The 20,340-nt window shown below is 40.1% G+C and overlaps 1 protein-coding gene across 2 annotated transcripts in view; it reads right to left on the bottom strand.

The window, feature by feature from the left end:
* Positions 1 to 9,208: 9,208 nt before the first annotated feature.
* rab28 (RAB28, member RAS oncogene family) overlaps positions 9,209 to 20,340 on the bottom strand; it is a 28,948-nt gene continuing 17,816 nt past the window's right edge. Inside the window, exons 5-8 of one of the 2 annotated variants that reach the window (XM_044205650.1) lie at positions 15,238 to 15,341; positions 15,057 to 15,134; positions 11,954 to 12,055; positions 9,209 to 10,872 (exon numbers count right to left, since the gene is read on the bottom strand). In XM_044205650.1, the coding sequence (XP_044061585.1) occupies positions 11,960 to 12,055; positions 15,057 to 15,134; positions 15,238 to 15,341 (278 nt within the window). In that variant the 3' untranslated portion in view covers positions 9,209 to 10,872; positions 11,954 to 11,959. The remainder of the gene's footprint in view (positions 10,873 to 11,953; positions 12,056 to 15,056; positions 15,135 to 15,237; positions 15,342 to 20,340) is intronic. The other variant, XM_044205651.1, reaches the window with a different exon arrangement.

The following is a 20,340-nucleotide window of genomic DNA, read 5'->3' as shown; positions in this document are numbered from 1 at the left end:
GAACAGTAATCTACTCTTGAAAGGTTACATTAAAGCTGCTATAATCAATATTTTATATTGGCAATGGATCACAGGACTAGTTTCATGTGAAAGGGGTCGCTTGTAGTGGTGAACCCACAGAGAATTATCACCCATTTCTGCAGTTTCCCTCAGCTTTACAAGGATTTATAGTGAGTTTCAGCTCATTGATTTGATTTTATAGCCCCAACTTTACTGTTTTGGGTCACTGTCACTGCTCTCATAGCAGCTGTTTTCAACAAAAAAATCACCGTACATGACCTGCTCAGCACCAAACAGTAGACAGACGCAGTTAGCGACTAGCTGGTGAACATAGTGGAGTATTTAGTAGCTAAAGAGCCAGATTCTGTATTTCCTCAAGGGTTGTAGTGGAGACCAAACACTGAATATTGAACTTACACAACTCCAAATAAATGCTAATGTTGCTCCGTAACTGCTGGATGTGCTAATAAGCAACTGTTTGCTAACAAGTCACATTAACTTAAAAGGTGATGACATGTCAATGTTGAGTTTAGTGTCTAGTTAGTTTCCACTTCCCCCCAAATGGCCAAAAACAGCATTTTAATTTCAACAATGAGGAAGACTGCCTCTTTTGTATTATGATTATGTTGTTTTTAACCTGATTAACTACTTATTTTGATCTTAAAGATTCAATCCTGGATTTGTTTGTATTACCTATTCTGCCTTTAATAAGATCATAGTGTCCACATGGTCCACTTTCCACTGAAGCCCAAGAAGATGAGTATAGTTAGTAACTTTCTTATTGATTATTTAAAAACCTAACTTTACTCAGTAAAACTAAAAACATTAGATCCAAACAACATTTTATATATAACAACAATTCTCTCACAACTTAAATAAAATTACTATTTAACAACCTGGTCATGTTCCACACATCTCAACTATGCAGCATACACATGACTTTTTGTCATTTCCTGTAAAAAATAAATTAACATCATTAAAATTACTGATTCACATTTGAAAAAAGGCTATATATACTGAACCACAAGTTCCACAACTGTAACACAGACCATGTGGACACCAGTCAAGGATCCTTTATTGTCAATTTGAAAAGACTCCCTTTGTATTGTAGCCTGACCTCCAGACCTCTGAATCACACCTAAAATTTTATTTAAGTGATTCAAATAGGTGCTCACTTATGGATGTTTCCCTGGTTTGAAAAACAACCACGCCAATCACAGCTTTGTAGGCGGGATTAAAAAAAATCTTCTTGTGCCCAAGCCAGAAAAATGGTGACTGCCATTGCCACGAAAATGTTGACAAGTGATACAAGTTGTTTTAAGTTGACTTACGGAAATAACAACTCTTAAATCAATCATGTTCCTTCAACCGACATGACAAATGTTAAGTTAACCGTCGATTGAAAATGACGTTGACGGGACAGATATGTCAGTCACTACTGATATGAATTAGGACCATCCTCAAACTGCAATGGCAATTCAGTCTGATTATCAGGCTATCTGCACTGAACTAATGTGAGTATCTAGATTCGCACACGCATGATGTAACAGTATGACTGAGAATGTTTTTCACATGGGACTCGCAGCTCTTGTCATCAGTGATCGACGTGGCGACTTTAGGATGGACTTGGCCTGTGCAGCGCCATCTTCACCAGCACCCTTAGCTCAAACCTCTCTGTGCTGGAAACCCAAGACCGCAGGCCACAAAGGGCTATGTAAAGCACCTCACCCTTCCCTCTCAGTATAGTAATTAACCTGCCTCTCACCTCCCTGTCCAGCAGCGTCCTCAGAACAGCCTGGCAATCACCAGACACTTCACACAACAGCCTGCACATGGGAACTTGACCCTCATGGGTCCCTTTGTTCTTGTGTGACACTTTTCTCTGCGGCACTTCTCCTTCCAAATTATGGCGGCCTGCCATACCTCGCACACACGCAATGTCATCACATTCTGTAATGACTCCATGTCTCGATTAAAATGGTTTGACAGACTGCTGTGAATTAGTAGCTACTTTTAAGTGATTTCATATGTTATAATACGGGACAGAAAAAAAATGTTCTTGATGTGCAGCTCAAGCAGTTGAAGTCAGTAAATCACAGGCTCCACTCTGTCCATAGGCAATTTTCAAAGTAAGAAAACATTAAAGACTTATTAACTTTTAGTGGACTTTCAATGCAGGTCAAGAAATGGAAACAGACTAAACAGCCAATAAAAGCATGAGCCCATCTTTGGCGTAAGTCATGACAAAAGCAGCCCTTAAATCAGATGTGAACAACTCTGCCTTGTTCATAACACAGCCTGTCTAGAAACTCCACATCTAGCATGTTTGTAAGGGTGAACCTTTGGGACAGTCCAGCACCTTTATTTCCATCAATAATTTCCTCTCCTTGGCTGATGACCTTTGAGCACCCAGAACAGGCTGGTTTTGATTAACAGTGCTGCGTACTATAAGTGAGACCTGCAGGGTTTGTGACGCTGTGATGGATACTCTGAAAAAAATCACACCATCCAGGTTTTCCACACTGCTCACATTGTGTTGGACAGAGAAAGGAATTCTAACGTCACCTCATATTATATCAATGCTTTCGTGCTTCTCAATATGAGGCAGCTACTTTTTCCATCATACAATTTTTGTTACTGGCAATCCAGTGAGAGAACATTGTCTGTTACCACCAAGAAATGACCCAAGCACTGTCTCAGCACATTTCTTTCAAACATTTCAAGAAAAATCCCTTGATTTAAACATTTCGGTGCTGCTCTGTATCGTGCCAGTCCCACATTTGACTATATATTGTTGTTGGCTGGACCAGCAGGGTGGTGTTGTGATTGGTGTCACGGTCCTTCAGCCAGAGGGCCTGGGCTCAATTCCCCTTGACAGCCAAAATCCACCCTGCTGAGGTGCCCTTCAGCAAGATATGGAATTCCTACCAGCTGCCGGGATGCAGCTCTGAAGAGATGCAGTTCAGACTGACATTAGCGCCGCATGAAAAAACGCAGCCCCCTCTTCGTTTGAATGGGACCACTCCATTGAGGTAGTGGGGGTGCCAACGCATAAGACTACGGTAAAATAAACGCAGGGTCGTCGGCAAAAAAAACGAATCTGTCTCAAGTAGCGAGCAGTTTGTTGGCCAGTCAAATACATGCAAGACACAATCCTGGTAGCTAACTTTGTGGCGTGAAAATTGTATTTCTACTGTTTCCCTCACGAACGATGTGACAAAAGATAAGACATATCCTGTCTCAGAGTATTACAAACCACTGTGCAATGTTTTGCCATCTTATAAGCTGGATTTCCTGTATTGTAATTAATTGTCTGACAGGTACCTGAGGCAACACCACGACCACCAACGTAGCCCCCTGCGTCTTTTCAGTGCATTTTCAGTGCATTTTCAGTCTCAATGCCATCTTGTGCCGAGATCAAACTACTAGATATCAGCACGATAATGTCCTTGTCCAACAGACGTGGGGCGTTGGGGAAAAAATGAGCATTGGGTGCCACAATTGCTCGTTTTATCTCATTAAGTGTGTCACAATGGAACTCACAACCGACGCAGCATCTGGGACGCCTCACAATGTCCCAACAGAGAGACTAACATGTCAGAATTTTTTACCTTCTCTCACCTGTTTGACAACTTCTCCGACATGTTCAGTGACACTGACCAAAAGGAGCACATACTGTCTTTATTTTATTTCTTCTAAGTCCATAAGCTGATTGGTCCTACAGTGTCCAGTGTCCAGTCTGCCACATCTCTTGGCCAAGTTATACTTAATAACTGTCAAAAAGATTTGTATTTATTTTGTTCCTAAAAATATTTGCTTCATCCATCAAATACTGAGCCAAAGTCTCATCACCTTCAACGTTTGGTGAATTTAATGTTCACTTCAGATAAATGTAGCATTTCATTTATTGTTTTTAGAGCTGAGAATACTGTCCAACCTCTCGGCCCGTTTAAACACTTTCTAATCCCTTTAGATAACATGAGAAATGCATTGGCGTCAAGCTAAAAATAAAAGCCGTCATTCTTGATTCCTGAAAAGTTGACATTGTGGAGGTTCACTGATGATATGTACTCTCTGTACACATCATTTCTACAGACACCTGGTGGAACAATTCATATTCCAGCGCCTTTTGTTCTTTCGACAGACAGGATAGAGAGACCACATATTTTCAACACATTTCAATAGAATTTCTTTTTTTTCAGCAGTCATCCCTGGAGAGAAACGAACACCTGAAGCAGTCACTCATGGATGTCAATAAACACGGACTTACTGCGTAACATGCCATCTCCACACACTATTGTTTCTCCACAGAGGCCTGACTCATTTTTGAGGCTCCACACTGAATGAATTTTCCAGTCAAATATGGAGTGAAAGTTCCACTCTGTCGCACGTTAAATGGGACATAATTTGAGGTACAGATCAACATGGAATTAGCATACTTCCACAAATCCAGAAGGGATATGTCCTCTGTAATTAGCAATAATGCTCAATTCACTTTGGCTATGACCATTTCTCTCCACAGAGGCACTTACTTAATCCGAGAGCCATACCTTCCCACCTCAAGAAATGCCACAGTGGAACATGTATATCTATATTCACACTTTTCAGTGTCTCAAAGTGTGCTGCAGCATCTCTTAAGTAGTCTTTTGAAAAGCCTTGCAGTGTCATCTTTGGATAAATGCTATTTTCAGTGGGCTGTAATGAAAAGCACTTAAAAAACTGAATGGCTCTCGTATCAGGTTTTGTATCCAAAGTATTTTGGGGAACAAAGAGGAAGGAATCACAAAGCAAGAGAGACAGAGAGGAGCAGAGTTGAGTAATGACCTTGTAATCTAACTCACTGCTTATATTTTCACTGTGTTATTAGCTCTTTTATGTTTATTTATCCTCCAACAGATGCGGTAAGTAGTGACACCCAACTCTGGTCCCACCCAGTAACCGTCTCTTTGTTGAAAGATGGCACAGCCTGACTTCAGGTGGTGGAGAAGAGGGTAAGTGCTCAAGTGTTGGACCATTACTGTCATTTTTACATGATGATATCATTGTGTCATTGTGACAGAGCAGATCCTTTATCAAACACATGATCTATACAGGCCTGCGAGACAGAAGAGGTCTCAATTATCAGCTCTGAAAAGACCAAGTTCATTCATCATCTGCTTGTTAGGAGTGAGACGGCCTGTGACCTTTCATTATGATGTGTACACAACGTAGCATGACTGCCAGTGCCGTGGTATCTCAGTAAGATTGAGCTCAGATTGTAGAAGTTTTAAAATTTGGTTATATCTCTCACATTTCACATAACACACACAAGCCACAAAATTAGAAAATAACAGTGTATTACAGATTACAAAACATTAAGATTATCTTTCCAGTAGGAGCTCTGTTTAAAACACAAAATGCAAACTGCATGACTATTGTAGGTACAGTAGGTTAAGGCAGATGCACTGCAGGCAAAGAGGGAGGGTCATATCAATTGTGACACATAGAATACCCCACCACAAATCTGTCATTTGAGTATCAAATACTCAACACCTGCAGGCTTGAAAGCAGCTCTGAAAAGTTGGCTCCTTCAGAGGACAGCATATGTAGTAAAGATGCAGCAGGTACAATTAGAAAAAGTGCCAAAACGTCCATAGAAACTTAATATTATAGTAAATAAAAAAGTGAAAATTTGAAAGTTGGCATCTTCGAATTCTTTGTTTTATCCGACCATTTGTTCAAAACACAGATATTCCGTTTACTTTCAACCATGACAAAAAAAAGCAGAAAATACTCACATTTGATCAGAATCTTCCTTTTTTCTCGAATCATTACAATTAATCGATAATCAAATAACTGCACTGTCAATCGACTCTGATCATTTCAGCTCTTCCAAACACTTTTACACAACAAACCTAAATACACTACTTTTACTCATAGCTCTGAAGCTAGCGTATATTTATTGACAGTCGGAGCAACAGCTGTTTGGAACATACTGAGCAAATGTTTCTATGGACGTTTCAATGTTTTGACTTTTTTCTTTCTTTTTTTTTTTTGCCTTGACTTTGGGTCACCAGTAGAATCGATTGTAGCTGTTGTAAATTTAGCAAGCTACAAACTTTGACAGAGCCACCTTCCAAGCCTGGTCTATTCCTTTAACTGGGTATCAAGGGTAATCAAACTGGTATTGCAAGATCAGCATTTTTTGATGGAAGATTGTAATTTCTAACCAACGGCACCTGATTTTTGTGTTTTTTGTTTGATTAAATGAATATCACATGTCCTGTAAAGAGGCTCTTGCCTTGTTATTGCTGTCTCATTGCTCCCCTCCCCCCGCATCTAAAATCTGATACAAGAGCTATTCAGTTTTAAGTGCTATTCATTACAGCCCACTGAAAATAGCATTCATCCATGGCCTCTAAAGAGAGAAAGACTTTCAGTTTTCTGTCCCCGTGCCGCTTTTTCAGAATCTGTGCTTTTACTGGCAGGTCTTCTCACCAGACCAACGGACTATAAATATGACCCCTCTGAATGCCCACATCCTTTGCCCCTAAAATAAATCATGTGCCTTTCAGCTGGAGCAGACACACGGCACCTACCAGGACAGTCCCGTCTGCCTACGCAAGCTGAGAACGAGACACAGTTCTCAGATCACAATCTATACCAACACACATCCTCACACACACACTTGTGGACACCAACAGACAACAGAGGAGAGCAATCCTCTGAAGTACCCTGGGAACTAAGCACTGCTGGCTCACCTCGGGGCTCTGAATAACTGGATGCCAGCTCTGGCCCAGCGCAGGCTCTGCCTTGCCTTGCCTTGCCTGTCACTCCTCTTGCTGCTGGCTGGCCCAGTGTGCTGTAACAGAGAATAGGAGCCAGTGTGGGGACTAGGGGGACTGGAGCTCATCAGAGGGGTTGACTCAGTCCTGCCTACTCCCTCAACGCTGTGGGTCTGGCACTCTGCACAGGTGGAAAACGGAAGAGGGTGAGTGGGTAATCATGAGGGTGTTGGCCCCGTTCTGCCCACACACAAAAAAAAGCACAACCCACAACTATGGCCCTCTTACCAGCTTGTCATGTGAGGTTTTTTGAGACTGTCATCACAGAGTTTCAGCAATGAGAAACACAGACGGGGAGGAAGAGGAAAGAGAAATACAAAAAAGCAGGACCTGTGCCCACTGAATTCAAGTAAATACAGGCTGAAAGCTCAGAGAAGAGGCAAAGACCTTCAGAGGGAAGAAGTGTTTTGGTTTCACAGTGGACCAAAACTTATTCAGAGACTACAAAGTAGTGAGCAAATTTAATGTGTCACAGCAGTTAACTAAATATGAACCAATACATCGTACAGTTTGTCTGTTTACTTCAGCAACTTTGCTGGTATGTGTACCCAAATGGAGAGTGAGCAAACACCAAAACCAACTAACACACAAAATGATTCACATGGAGCTACTGAGGAAACAGGTAGACAAATTCATTTGGACGCAAATCGCCCTTGACTTTTGCCAATCTGTCAAAAGCCTCACCCTTCCCAGGCATTATCCGCACCGTGATATTCTTTCCTTCCGTCTTTAGAGAGACGTCAGTGTTGTGAGCGTCTAAGCTGGAAACGGGCTGCAGTTGTTTTCTTTGCAAAAACACCTGTCTAAACAGCAGCAAAGCCAAGGGCAAGTCTCGCCTGTCAGCGTCGGTGACAGCTCTTGACAAAAATTCAGCAGAGACAATTCCTAATATGTCCACTCAAGCGAAACAATGCACGTGTGCTGGAATGACCCCAGCTGCCTCACTCTCTAAGTCTCAGTGTTGTTTGTAGTAGCTCTGCAACAGACAGACGGTGACATTTAACAACACCTAGAAGAAGATAAAATGCAAGATGGTCTCGTAAAGATACTGTCTTTGTTTCGTTTGTCTCTGTGGTTTCGAATGCACTTAATCCTTCTAAATACATTGGCAGTTTCAGTATACATTGACTCAGCAAAAAAAAAAAAGACTAAACCCAAAACCAGAACCCTCTTACAGTTGTGTGACAGCAACAAAAGGCTGGACTATTTAAGTGATTAATTAATACAGCTTACAACCATTTATAAAGCCATTTGTGTCATCTGTCTAGAGTGGATTTAGGGGCTGTTTCAGTTAAGATTTACTGAACAAAGACCAGGTGGCTCATTAGCTACCGGAGACTTAGGTTAGTCTGTATAGAAGCGAATCTCTGAGGTGGTCAACTTTCAAACACATGGATCCTTAATCTGTAATGACCTCATCAGCTATAGTCCAGTTCCCATCATCTGCCGCTCATGTGAGCTCCTCCGGGGCCTGTTCCTATTGGTTTGTGTGGAACATGGAGTGAAAAATTGCAATGAAACCACGGCCCAAATGTGGTAACAAGCTAACAAAGGCTGAGTAATGAGAAGGTCTGTACATGTTCATGGAGCTCATATTTTGGTAAAACTATACTATTCAAACTAACATAATTTGCTAATTCAGGAATTCTGCAGGGTTCACCAAAATACATTTTAATACCACATAGAATGCAGTTGAATACATGTTTTACAGTAATACCGGCCAAAGTATGAACGTCTGATGAAGAACCTGTAGGGACAATATGGTGTAGAATTATTTATTATTATTATATTATTTTATATATATTTTATCACATGTTTTTCAGTACTTCCCAGCAGTATAGAACAATAATTCCCTGATGATATAATTAATTGAATTAACACATCCTGGACCCGTATAAGCAGCAGACAATGGATGGATTGATGAACCAATTGAAAATGATTCATTCATTTAGGTTTATTTAAGTTTTAGCTAAAATCAAAAATCGTCCATTATGAGACAATGAGCTTCTATTGCTGCTGCTTCTGTAGCAAGCAGGAGTGACTGTGTTTTCTACAGGTGCTGACTGAAACTCCACAAAAAAAGATTGAACAGCCTCCTACACACAATCCACTCTAGCAAAAATTACACTTTTAGTTTATAGGTGTGTAACGTCCCCCAACAGCCCGCAATCGGATAAAAAAGCATTTTATAACATTACTGCCTACAGCAGACAAAAAAATATATATTTAAGACTTCTGTAAATTAAATTTAAGACTTTTTAATACCTTCTAAAGGTATGAGGAAACTAATTTCAATGCTTTTTAAGACTTTTCAAGACCTGCAGATACTCTGTAATTTATAGAAATTAATTACTCCAAAAAGAATATCACAAACAAATCTTTTCTTGTTTTCCATGTAGCATTTTTATTTAGAAACACAAAACTGTGTCGGTGTATAACGTCAACTAAACATTCACTTTAAACTGTACATTCTTAATTTTTTTAAAGCGTACATTTGGTTTACATGATCAGAATTAACAGGATGCGTTCTGATAATTGCTAATCAATAAAAGGAGCTTTGAAATGGAGCAGAGGTTGCTTTTATTATACAAACACATATTTTACACACATGGTGGATATTTTGGTAGGTGGACACCTCATTAAATCTCACTATCATGTAGAAAGTATTTTGACTTGTTAAACGTACAATATCTCAGCTGTCTCTAACAATACACATACTGTCGAACAGGCTATTAAAATGTGGTTAAAATGAAGATCCTATGAAGCATTTCATGCCTCATAGCCATTCTTCAATGCAAACTTCTGTTCTATAACGGACAGTTGAATAAGGCTATGTAGAGACCTCTACTAAAATGTGGTACATTTCAGCTCAGCTCATGCTCAGCTTAACACTCAGGTACTTCCTGAGTCATATTCATCTAGCTTTATCAATACGGCATCTGAATTGTCCTCTAACAGGACGAACCCGGGAATGTCACACAGTGTGAAAATGTAAAGCTAAATTATCAAAATGCAACATAAACTCTACAAGAAACATCTGGAGAATGGAGATACTATTTAAGAGATGTAAATTATTTGGATATAATCTGAAGAATAAAAATATAAAATGTAAATGTTGATTTAAGATTGTAAAATTGAAATATTTCTAAATAACAGTACACAGTTCACATCACAGCACTGCTAGTGCAAGCACCTAATTGGCAAATTGAAAACAGAGATTCATTTCAGTCCACTACAGCATTTTAACACCTATTTCCCTCCTGTTCAACTGAGGAGCACCACAGACATAAAAGAACATCACAAAAAATCGTATGAGAGAGCATTTGGTTTCACCTCCCTGTCATTAACTTTTACACCGAATCCACTTTGTAGTCGTAGGGACAGAGATGGATTTCAGGTGTTGATGGTGTTATCTTTAGAAATATACTGCAGCATATCTAATCATTGAAACAAATGCCCCTAATAGCAATGGCAGAGGAAAGCATACTTATAATATTTTCAATTGCCAGTGACTGATTACAGTAGTTGTCTTTCTCCTTTAAACAACCAGCTTCATACTAACACATAAATCAAGTAATCGAGTCTTTTTTATATATAGTTATTTAAGATGAATCAGAAATAAAATGATAGCTGCGTGTAAACTTGAAAAAAAAACAGGAGGTCCCATTTCCTTTTTGGTGAACCACCCAAGAAATCATTCCTGCTAAATATCCGAACTACAGGCCAAGGCCTCGAAACCACGCAGTCTGTTCTTCATCTCACCCATACAACTGACACACAGGAATACAGAGAACACACTCACATTTCATCCAGTCACCTCAAAGATCCTGAAAGAGAAATACTGACTGAAGACAATTTTACATCTTTAAGAGTGACTGTGTGTGTGTGTGTGTGTGTGTGTGTGTGTGTGTGTGTGTGTGTGTGTGTGTGTGTGTGTGTGTGTGTGTGTTGGAGGTCACTGCACCACACACATGGAGCTGCGAGGGGGGTTGACTGTCCTGGCCACAGTGTCCTGACTGTAGTTCACAATGTCTGCCTTCACCACACGCTGAAAAGACACACACGGAATTAAAAAGCTGCCACAACAGTGCGAGCAAAGAATCAAATCATCACAGTGTTAAATGTTAAAGTAACCTCCACCCACACCACAGATAAGTCCCCCACATTTTAGAGCTTTACAAAGACTTCTAGAGAGTGAGAAAATATACTATAAATGAGATTAGCTGTTCATGACAGTGAAATAAATTAACTTTTTTAAATCAATAGTTCAGGAATAGACGTCTTGAGAAATACACTTCACTTTCTTGCCGAGAGTTAGAAGATCAATACCAGTCTCATGTCTATACGGTAAATATGAAACTACAGCCAGCAGCTGGTTAGCCTAGCTTAGCATAAAGACTGGAAATGGGGGGGACGGTTAGCCTGGCTCTCTCCAACGGTAACAAAATACACCTATCAGCACATCTAAAGCTCACTGATTAATATGTTATATCTCGTTTGTTTAATCTGTACAAAAACTTTTGTGTAAAAACAAGTTGCAGTTTTACAGGGGGTTGTGTGCCGGACTATTTCTTGGCCAGGTGCAGGGACTTGTCGCCATTATTAGGTTGCCAGGCAACTGGCAGAGACCCCTGGAAGTCTTTATGCTAAGCTAAGCTAACCGGCTGCTGGCTGTAGCTTCATATGTAATGTAAACATGACATCAGTCTTCTGATTTAACTCATGGCAATAAAGTAAATAAACATATCTCCCAAAACTATTCCTATGGCTCAAAACCCATGCAATGATTTAAAACACTGGTCAAACTATTTGTGCACACCCGCCCCAAGCTGGTCAGGAGGTCAAACTGGAGTCATCTCTGTTACCTCAATCATGGAGGTTTTTCTCACTACATCACTCTCAACCAACTCAGCCAAACACAAATAGTTTAGATTCCTAAGACACTTTAGCAAAATACTGTCAACTCTATGATAACACAACATAACAGAGGAGGGGTTATTAGGTTCTATTAGTCTGGTGGGTTTCTCTACATTCTCTACCACAGGCACCAAATACATCCATCATGACTGCGATATTTACTACAACTACAAAGCAACTGTTATTATATCTGTCTAACTGTGGAGACGTACTTCCAACTACTGAACAGAACATATTTTGCTTTGCTGGTTGTTGTCTTGTTTAATTGGGCCTTCATCTTGTGGGTAGTCCACCAGCTCAGCCTTCACAATTCTCTGAGCAGGTTCAACACATCAGAGCAGTGGAGAGATGGAGGAAAGCAAAAGGACATGGACCAAGGCATGGGAGAGGATGATGAGAGGATGAAGAGTGAGAAGAATGGAGACCAAAGACAAATAGGGTGAGGAAAATGGATAGGAAAGGATGAGGAGAGGGTTACAGAGTGAGAGAAATGAACAAAAAATGTCAGAAACAGACAAAAAAAAAGTGAAGCATGACATCAATGTGTACAGATAACTAGCACAGCCAAAAATCCATCTTTAAGCCAAAATTACGACTTTAACTTTCAAATTAAAAATCAAACTATAACCCAAACATCTCACATTGAACTTAAAATGAACTTAAAACACTGTAAATTAGGGCTGTAACTTACAATTATTTTCATTATCGTTTAATCTGTTGATTATTTTTTCGATTAATCGTTTAGTTGATAAAATGAAGAAACTCATGAAAAATGCCCATCTTGATTTCCCAGAGCCCGATGTGATGGTTTTGGATTTAACAATCCAAAAGATAATCATATAAGTTTATCATATAAAGAAAAAATCACTTTTGACAAATAGAATCTAGAAAATGCTTTATACTGTCTACATTTTAAACAATTATTAGATTGTCAAAATTGTTGGCGATTCATTTTCTATCGATCTACTAATCCATTAATCGACCACTCGTTTTGGCACTACAGTAAATTGTTCACATTTGATAGTATGTAGCTTTCCTATTTCTAGGTATGAATAAATTATCATTGATAGAGCCAAAGAAGTGAAGGTGTGCCTGATCCCTGATCATTAAAGTAATCAGTAATTCCTCAGCGGTACACTGATCTAATTTTATGTTGCCGATATAACCCAGTTGTATTTGTTCCTCTGGGTCTTTTAGCCACTTTATCTAATTTTTCTGACCAATGTGCGATGTCTCTTTATTAAAATCTTTATACCTTTTAACCACCGAAGAACAGACCACATGGCTGAATAGCAGGCCCTGGTTGGCTGTCTGATTAACGAGCTGCCGAAGCCTGGTGTCGGAGTCAGTGAGTGATCCGTGGCCTCGCTATCTGATCCAACAGACAGAGGACCATGACGGAGAGGGCTGCCAGGCAGATATAATACTGTCAGGGGTTGTGACCCTCATGTTCAGCTCTCTAAAGCTGACAGCTGATAATGAGGCTTTGCTGGGCCCACGGCTAGACCCAGAGCCATGACCTGCTCAAAGCCTCGTCTATATATCTATGACACAAACTCAGTGTGTCATTTCTTCACAGCTCCAACATTATAGACCAATGTTGTCTTTTTAAGAATTTGTATACAGTGTTTTTTTCTAGATGTAAAATTAACTATAGAGATTACTTTCCTTTCCTTTAGTCAATTAGTCTATTAGTCAATAAACAGAAATTTAATCTGCAACTATTCTAATAATGCCAAACATTCCTGAGTTCCAGCTTCCTAAATGTGAGGATTTTGCTGCTTTTCTCTGTTTTATATCATTGCAAACTGAATATCTTTGGTTTTTAGACTGTTGCTCAGACAAAACAAAACATTTGAAAACGTCACTTGAGCTGGGGAATGGGAATTTGTGATTAGCATTTTTTGCTCTTTTCTGACATTAATTGATTGAGAAAAATATGTAAGATTAATCGATAATGGAAATAATACTTGGTTGTATTGAATGTGTTCAAAACGTGGTAAAAATAGAATAAAATAGACAACAACAGACTGGTATCGTTATGCTTTGAGATTGAGATTGGAAACATCTTGGTTGAACTACTGTTGACAAATATATTGATGAGGATAAGAAAGCTCTCTGTCACACAGTCATGAAAATGGAATACTGCCAGCTAATCACAGTTTACATATGTGTAGGTATTGAACACTCTTGATGTCATATGTATTTTAGACACTGGCTGGTGCACAACAAAGTTATTTTTCTTCCTTATTCTGCTTTGAGCTATGGTCACCATAATGAGGTCAGTCATTACCTTATTGTTACAACTGTATTTTTCTTATGAAACTGCATCAGAAGTTTCTATATATACAAAAAAAAAAACACTTCACACTGTGAAGTTTTGTGTGCTTCTATCAACTAATCTTAGCTGTTTTCCATGAGGAGCAGATTGGATCCAGCCTCTCACCCTGCTTGATTAGCCTGGATTAAAGCACTTTGCTTTATTGACAGAGCTATCAAGGGAGGGGAGGAAGAAGAAAGTAGATGGACAGCTCCATTAGTCGATGGTCATTTTCAGTTAGTCAGCAGAAGTGCTGGTGATGGGAGAGGGGCTTGAGAATTTGGCCAGTCCTTCCATGCTCTCCCTTCTCTGAGGGTCCTGACCTCTCTGTAGCCCCCAGGCTCATCAACCACTACCCAGCCAGTGTGGCTCCAACTGGTCATATCAGACCCAGGATTAATGCCTCTGGGGGAGGTGACCTTGTAAATCCTACAGCTGCCACCATTGGGCACCTTGGTCTGGCTGGCAAGCTGGCTTGGCCCAAAACAGTCGGAGATAAACCAAATAAATCAGACAGCCAATCCTAACCTCCTCACCCCTACAACTGCCTACCTTTAACCTCTGACTTCACGCGTTAATGTGGTCAATGTGGGTCTATTTACAGATGGGCAGTGTCAGTGGCAGGTAGACCATCATAGGAGGCAGACGTAACAAACTCATGTTTACATAACAAAAGGTCCTTTACAGTGTGTGGTGACCCCCTTTGACCTAACACACTCACTGTGACCTCCTTTAAGTTCAGGCATAACATTACACGTAACACTAGGAGAGAGTAACCCAGAAAAATCAACAGCTACTTTCACTGTTTTACCAATCAATTTTAAATTTAAGAGCAGAGTGATCTCTCAACAGCGGCTAGTTAAGCAGAAAAAAAATGTGTACATTTTCGTTCCTAGTTAGGAGCAAATAAGCCGTTTAAAATGTGGCTTAAGAGGCAACCGTATAGAAATGTTGGTGAAATTTGAGAGAAAGACCATGATGCCATTATGACTCACCTGGGACTGCTCTATTTCTGCTTTGTTTAGCTTTACACCAAGAATCTCAGCAGCCACTCTCTGGAAACAAAGGTACACCTGGAGAAAGAGATAACAAGAAAAATAGGACAAGGTAAGTCTTATCAAAGTCCTTCTGTACTCCACATTTTTACTGTGACTTACTGAATCAGCTGGTACTAACCGAGTCCCCCGTCTTGGCTGATACAAACTGACTGATGAGGCCGTTCTCTTGGCAGAAACGCTGGTGTTTGTCAGCCTTCACTGTCCTCATGTGCTCCATGTCGACTGTGGATGAAACACAGCATGGCATGTGAGAAAACTTAAAGAAAATAGGTAGATAGATTTATACAGTGGTTATACAGCATTCTCACAGGGTTAACTGTCACGTATTTGAACATAAACAGAAAAGATAACTGTTTACACTTAAGTTAAGATGGAAGGGGATCTGCCTAGTGTACAAGAGTAGTGCACATAAAGGCATGTGAAAACAAAGCATAATTCAATTGTTATGTTGCTTTCAAACCCAGCTGCAGAGTCTAATGATTGCTGTATTTTTTAATTCATGGAAGGAATCATTGCATGAGGTTTGAGAGCAGAAACGATCAATTCAGTAGCCCCGAGCTTCCATTCCCAGCTGGTATTAAAGCTTGATGCGACACATTCCTCAGTGTAAATCTAGTACAGTTGAACCCCAAAGCCATGAACCTCTATTTGACCTGAAACAGACAAACCAGCCCAGCTGTGGAGAAATGCTTAAGAAACAATACGTGGATGACCAAAGTCTTCAGGCTACACTCACAGTGAGAGTGTAGATGGAGAAATCAGTTTGACTTATGAGTGTGCCGGCCTTTCAGGTGGGCACACAGGCCCAAGAACTGGGACTGTCACCTTCATGCTGATTTACTGTGAGCACACAATGACAGCGCCTTCGTTTTTAGCTATTGTGATGTGCATTCGACTCCTGTGCAGTGATACCAGGCACTTTGCTTCTCTCCTTCCTCACTATGGGGTCACACTGGGGTCGATGAGGAAGGTCACCTGGGGGTCTTGCTGCTGAAAGCAATAGCTTCGCTCTTTATTTCTGGCTTTGTGCGGAAAGGCAGCCACGCCCGGTATCTGGTGCTTACATGTCTATGGTAGCTGGAGGAGGTCAGGCTACTGTACGGTGTTGCATTTCTCTCGTCCCCCCGAGTTTTACTCTTTGTATGAGGTTTCATTGAAGTTGTCATGGATTTACCCCGTTCTCATGCCCCTTAGTGTGTGTGTGTGTGTATGTGTGTGTAGGGGAGGGGGGGAATAAAGCCAGAAGCAGAGAAAGAGAGAGACAGATACATAGCGGGGAAGAAATGTAAACACTGTACTAATCCTGTATTATAAATAGCTCAGTAAGTCATATGACCCAAAAATGTTAAAGGCCAATCCACAGCGACAAAAAAAAATACATTTGGAAAGAATAATTTTAGACTAAAACGAATATTACCATCATCATAAGTGACATATAAACACAAACCTTTCTGGGCAAGGGCATACACTTTTACAACTACTCAATGTCCAGGGCAGACTGTCATGTCTCTGCCCGTGCATAAACATAGCTGTCTCATAGGCGTCAGCAGGTTATTAATTCCAGTCATTAACAGCGGAGGTACCCAGCATGCTACTAGAAGTAAACACGGCTAATCCTTTGGATCCTGCACACTTGGGAAAGGTTATCAATCATGTGTCACAGTCAGATTAACCAACGTTAACATAGTGGCTCAGGGAGCTAAGGAAGGCACGTTACTGTAAGTAAAAAAAGATGTACAAGTGAGTGAGGTTTCTGAATGCTGCCTGTGGGTATGTGCATCAAGGGGAGGAGAAATTTAGAACTAGGCCACAGAGAAATTCAAATAACAGTAATAAAACTAGAAGAGGCGAAATGTGTGTGCTTGCTTATGCTGAACAGTGCAGGTGCAAACCCTGTAAACAAGTTAATAGTGTTAATGTTAATTGTTTGCATGTGAGATGTTGTATGGTAGTTGAAGTTTATGTTATAACACTTAAAGCAGTTGAAGTGTCACTTGAAGCAATGAAAGAGTGAAGTGTCTGTTGAAGTGTACTCGCTAAAGGCATTTGAAATTTTAGTTCCAAGTTTAAGCACTGCAGGTAGTTGAATTTTCAGTTTAAAAGCCCTGAAAGAAGATGAACTAACATTTGAAGAGTAAGCACTGAAAGCAGTTGAATTTCCGGTGTAAGTGTAATAAATAAAAGCAGTTGAAATGTCAATTAAACCGTAAACGATGAAGGCATTTGAAATTTCAGTTAAAGTTGAAGCGCCAGAGATAGCTCACTGTAAATAATTGTCAGTTGTTATGTAAGCAGTGACGTCAGTTGATATATCAGCAATATGAAGAGTAAAAATGAATTGAAGTGTCAGATGATGTGTAGCAGGCGGCTGCAGATTTAGTCTCCATATCCTATCCAATCTCCGTCCAAATTTCCATTGTCTTCTGAACATGTTAAGGTTAAAGTGCTCATTAAAAATCATCTACAATTCCATGACAACTGGGCAAACTTTAAGATCATATGATATGAATGAAAGCCCCAGAACATCTACTAAATGGACCTTACTTTGTCAACATATATTCTACTGGACAACTACACCAATATGCATAAAAAGACAATAGATTTTGTGCATATTCTTGGTACAGTTCATGATTTGGGAACAAGTACGCAGCTCCTTTTAGTCACAACATAATACTGTAGGTGGGCCCAAATTCTCACACATAAGAATTTTGCAGCATGTGGCATCTGTCTGTATAAACTGAATACAAGACTAATCCCACAGTTTCAGTGTTTTGCTCCATTTTTCTCCCTAATGTACCCATTTCTACTTATCAGGTCAAAACAATCTTCCTCCGATGATCTGGTTTCCCTCCATTTCTGTCAAACTGTACATCAGCTTAACAACCCCTAGGAAGTGACTGCAAACACGAAATAAACTGTTTAGGCCTCCGAGCACATGGAGATAGTGGAAGGGATCATCACTCGTCAAGAGCGATAGCCCTCCCTCGCTCTGGTCACCAGCAGTGTTTATTTAAAAGGTCTGCCTGTCATTGCAGTAAATTACAAGACAACAGTTAGAGATTAATATCTGGCGGATAAATTAGGCTTTTACCGTAAATAACTGGTTTGTTATTGCGGTGACCTAATACATAAATGGGAACACAACCAAATGAGAAGAAAATATGGATGTTCCTCTCCACAAGTTTGTGTCTTTGGGGATGTCAGCTTAGCTCCTTCATGGAAAGAATAATTTCACTGGCAGACCTGATAATCTGAAACCAGACAGACTTGGAGAGGTTTTATATGTCACTAAAAAACTTGAAATTAGTAAGGAGATTGGATTTTCGTTGGATGGATCTGCCTAGAGCATGCTTTTAAACCAATATCCTTGCTTTGTCAACTTCCCTGAAAAGAAGATGACTTAAAGTGAGACTATGAGTGTGTTTACATGTGCACGGGTATCCTGGTTATGATCAGGTTTTTTGAGCATCTGAGTTATGTTTTGCGCATGTAAACAGCTTATCCTGGTTTTGAGAAATCTGGATATGATAGCTGGAATACTCCATAAGAAACAGAGATACTTTGGCATGTAAATAGTTTATCCAGGTTTGTGAACATTCTCTGTTGGTAGAGAAATTAGTGACTGAGATGTTGAGGAATTAAGACACACCTGCATGCACATGATCAGAAACCTGGATAATGTTTAACCAGGTTTCCAAATTAACCAAGATTCCAGGTTAACCAAGTGACAATTACTGGATAATGCTAATGCTAAAACATAGCATAACAGTAGCACAGGTAGACAAAAACATTAAGGCAGCAAGTTGTTAACATTGGCCACCATAATCTACTGGTTCTATTGATGACTAAAAAAAGTTTTCATTTCATGATTTGTGTTATTTCTTCTTTAAAAAGTTACACACTCTTGCTTTAAAGGGGAAAATTCACACCAGAACCAAAAAGTTACTGGCAATGTACCTTTTGCATTTCCAGACACATTCTATTGTTATTCTCACTGAAACAGTAACAGGCCTTTAGAGTTCACCAACACATGTTGCCAAGACAAAACAACAAGCCGACCGAAATCCTACACTGCACTGTGTGATCCTCAGTGGGCTTTTTAAAACCATGCTGTGATAACAGAGACACCTACTTGCTGTTCTACCGAGTCGGTTGCTGGGGACCAATTTAGGACCAGAGAATAAGCTTGACATAACACAGTTAATTGCCGGCAGCCTCATTTTAAACTAAACAGCAGTTGGTGCAGCGGGGAGTTCGAGGGCTGAGGGTGGAATGTGTGAACTGTGTGTATGTGCGGTAGTAATGGTCGGGCGTGTGTGTGTTGTCAGAGACTTGGAGGCTCTGAGGGGTCATATCACATTAAGTGAAAGTTACAGGGTTGAGCCTAATCAACCCCAGGGGAGAACCTATCACTTCCAGCATTACCTCACACTATGCCTTTAAGATCCTGTTAAGAGGGTTTGCCTCAGTTTCCCCTCAATGACAACCATGAACCAATTCAGACTGTATAGTGAGGGCAAGGATTATCAAACCAAGTCCAACTCCTAATGAAATGACTTACAACTGTCTGAGCACATTGTTCACCGGGCACCACTAAGTTTAATAAAAACTCTGACATTGAATGGGGTTTTGTGAGTCTCTGCTGCTGCACTCTGCTTTAAAAGTCAAATGACATAAGAACAACGTCGTCAGTTCTGTACTCACAGCAGCCTTGTACATGAATGCATCAGCACAATGTCCTCACATGTTGGACTCTATTTATCGTGGCGTGATGAGATTTGTTACCAAATTAAAACCACTGCTTTCCATTCCAGAGTTGGCCGGCCATCTCTGTCCACACATCGACAGAGTCATTGGTATATTTTTCATCCATAAAGCCATTCTGAGCAAACATCTGTCACATCTCTGCAAACTTATTTGAAAGTTCATCTTGCAATCATTATCTCAGATCACAAGACATAATCTGCTGTCTATCCTTAAGATGGGAAAGAAGGTCTTCGTGTTTTCTGCCCCAGAAAATACAGTAGTCTGCAAACTGAGGAATTTGATATCGCTGGCTGGTTTCAACACTATTGTAAAATCTATGGTACAGTAAATTAGTCCTTTTATTCATTGTCTCTGTTCTTAGCCCATTTTAGGCAAGTTATTATGTATGGATCTGTACATTGATGTGACTGTTTTGCATTGAAAGTATTTTTCAAAACAAAATTTTAGTACAATT

This window comes from Siniperca chuatsi, linkage group LG8 (genome assembly GCF_020085105.1).
Source record: "Siniperca chuatsi isolate FFG_IHB_CAS linkage group LG8, ASM2008510v1, whole genome shotgun sequence".
Taxonomy (NCBI): Eukaryota; Metazoa; Chordata; class Actinopteri; order Centrarchiformes; family Sinipercidae; genus Siniperca; species Siniperca chuatsi.
The sequence above is the reverse complement of the archived record's forward strand: the minus strand, read 5'-3'. Positions and strand labels throughout refer to the sequence as shown.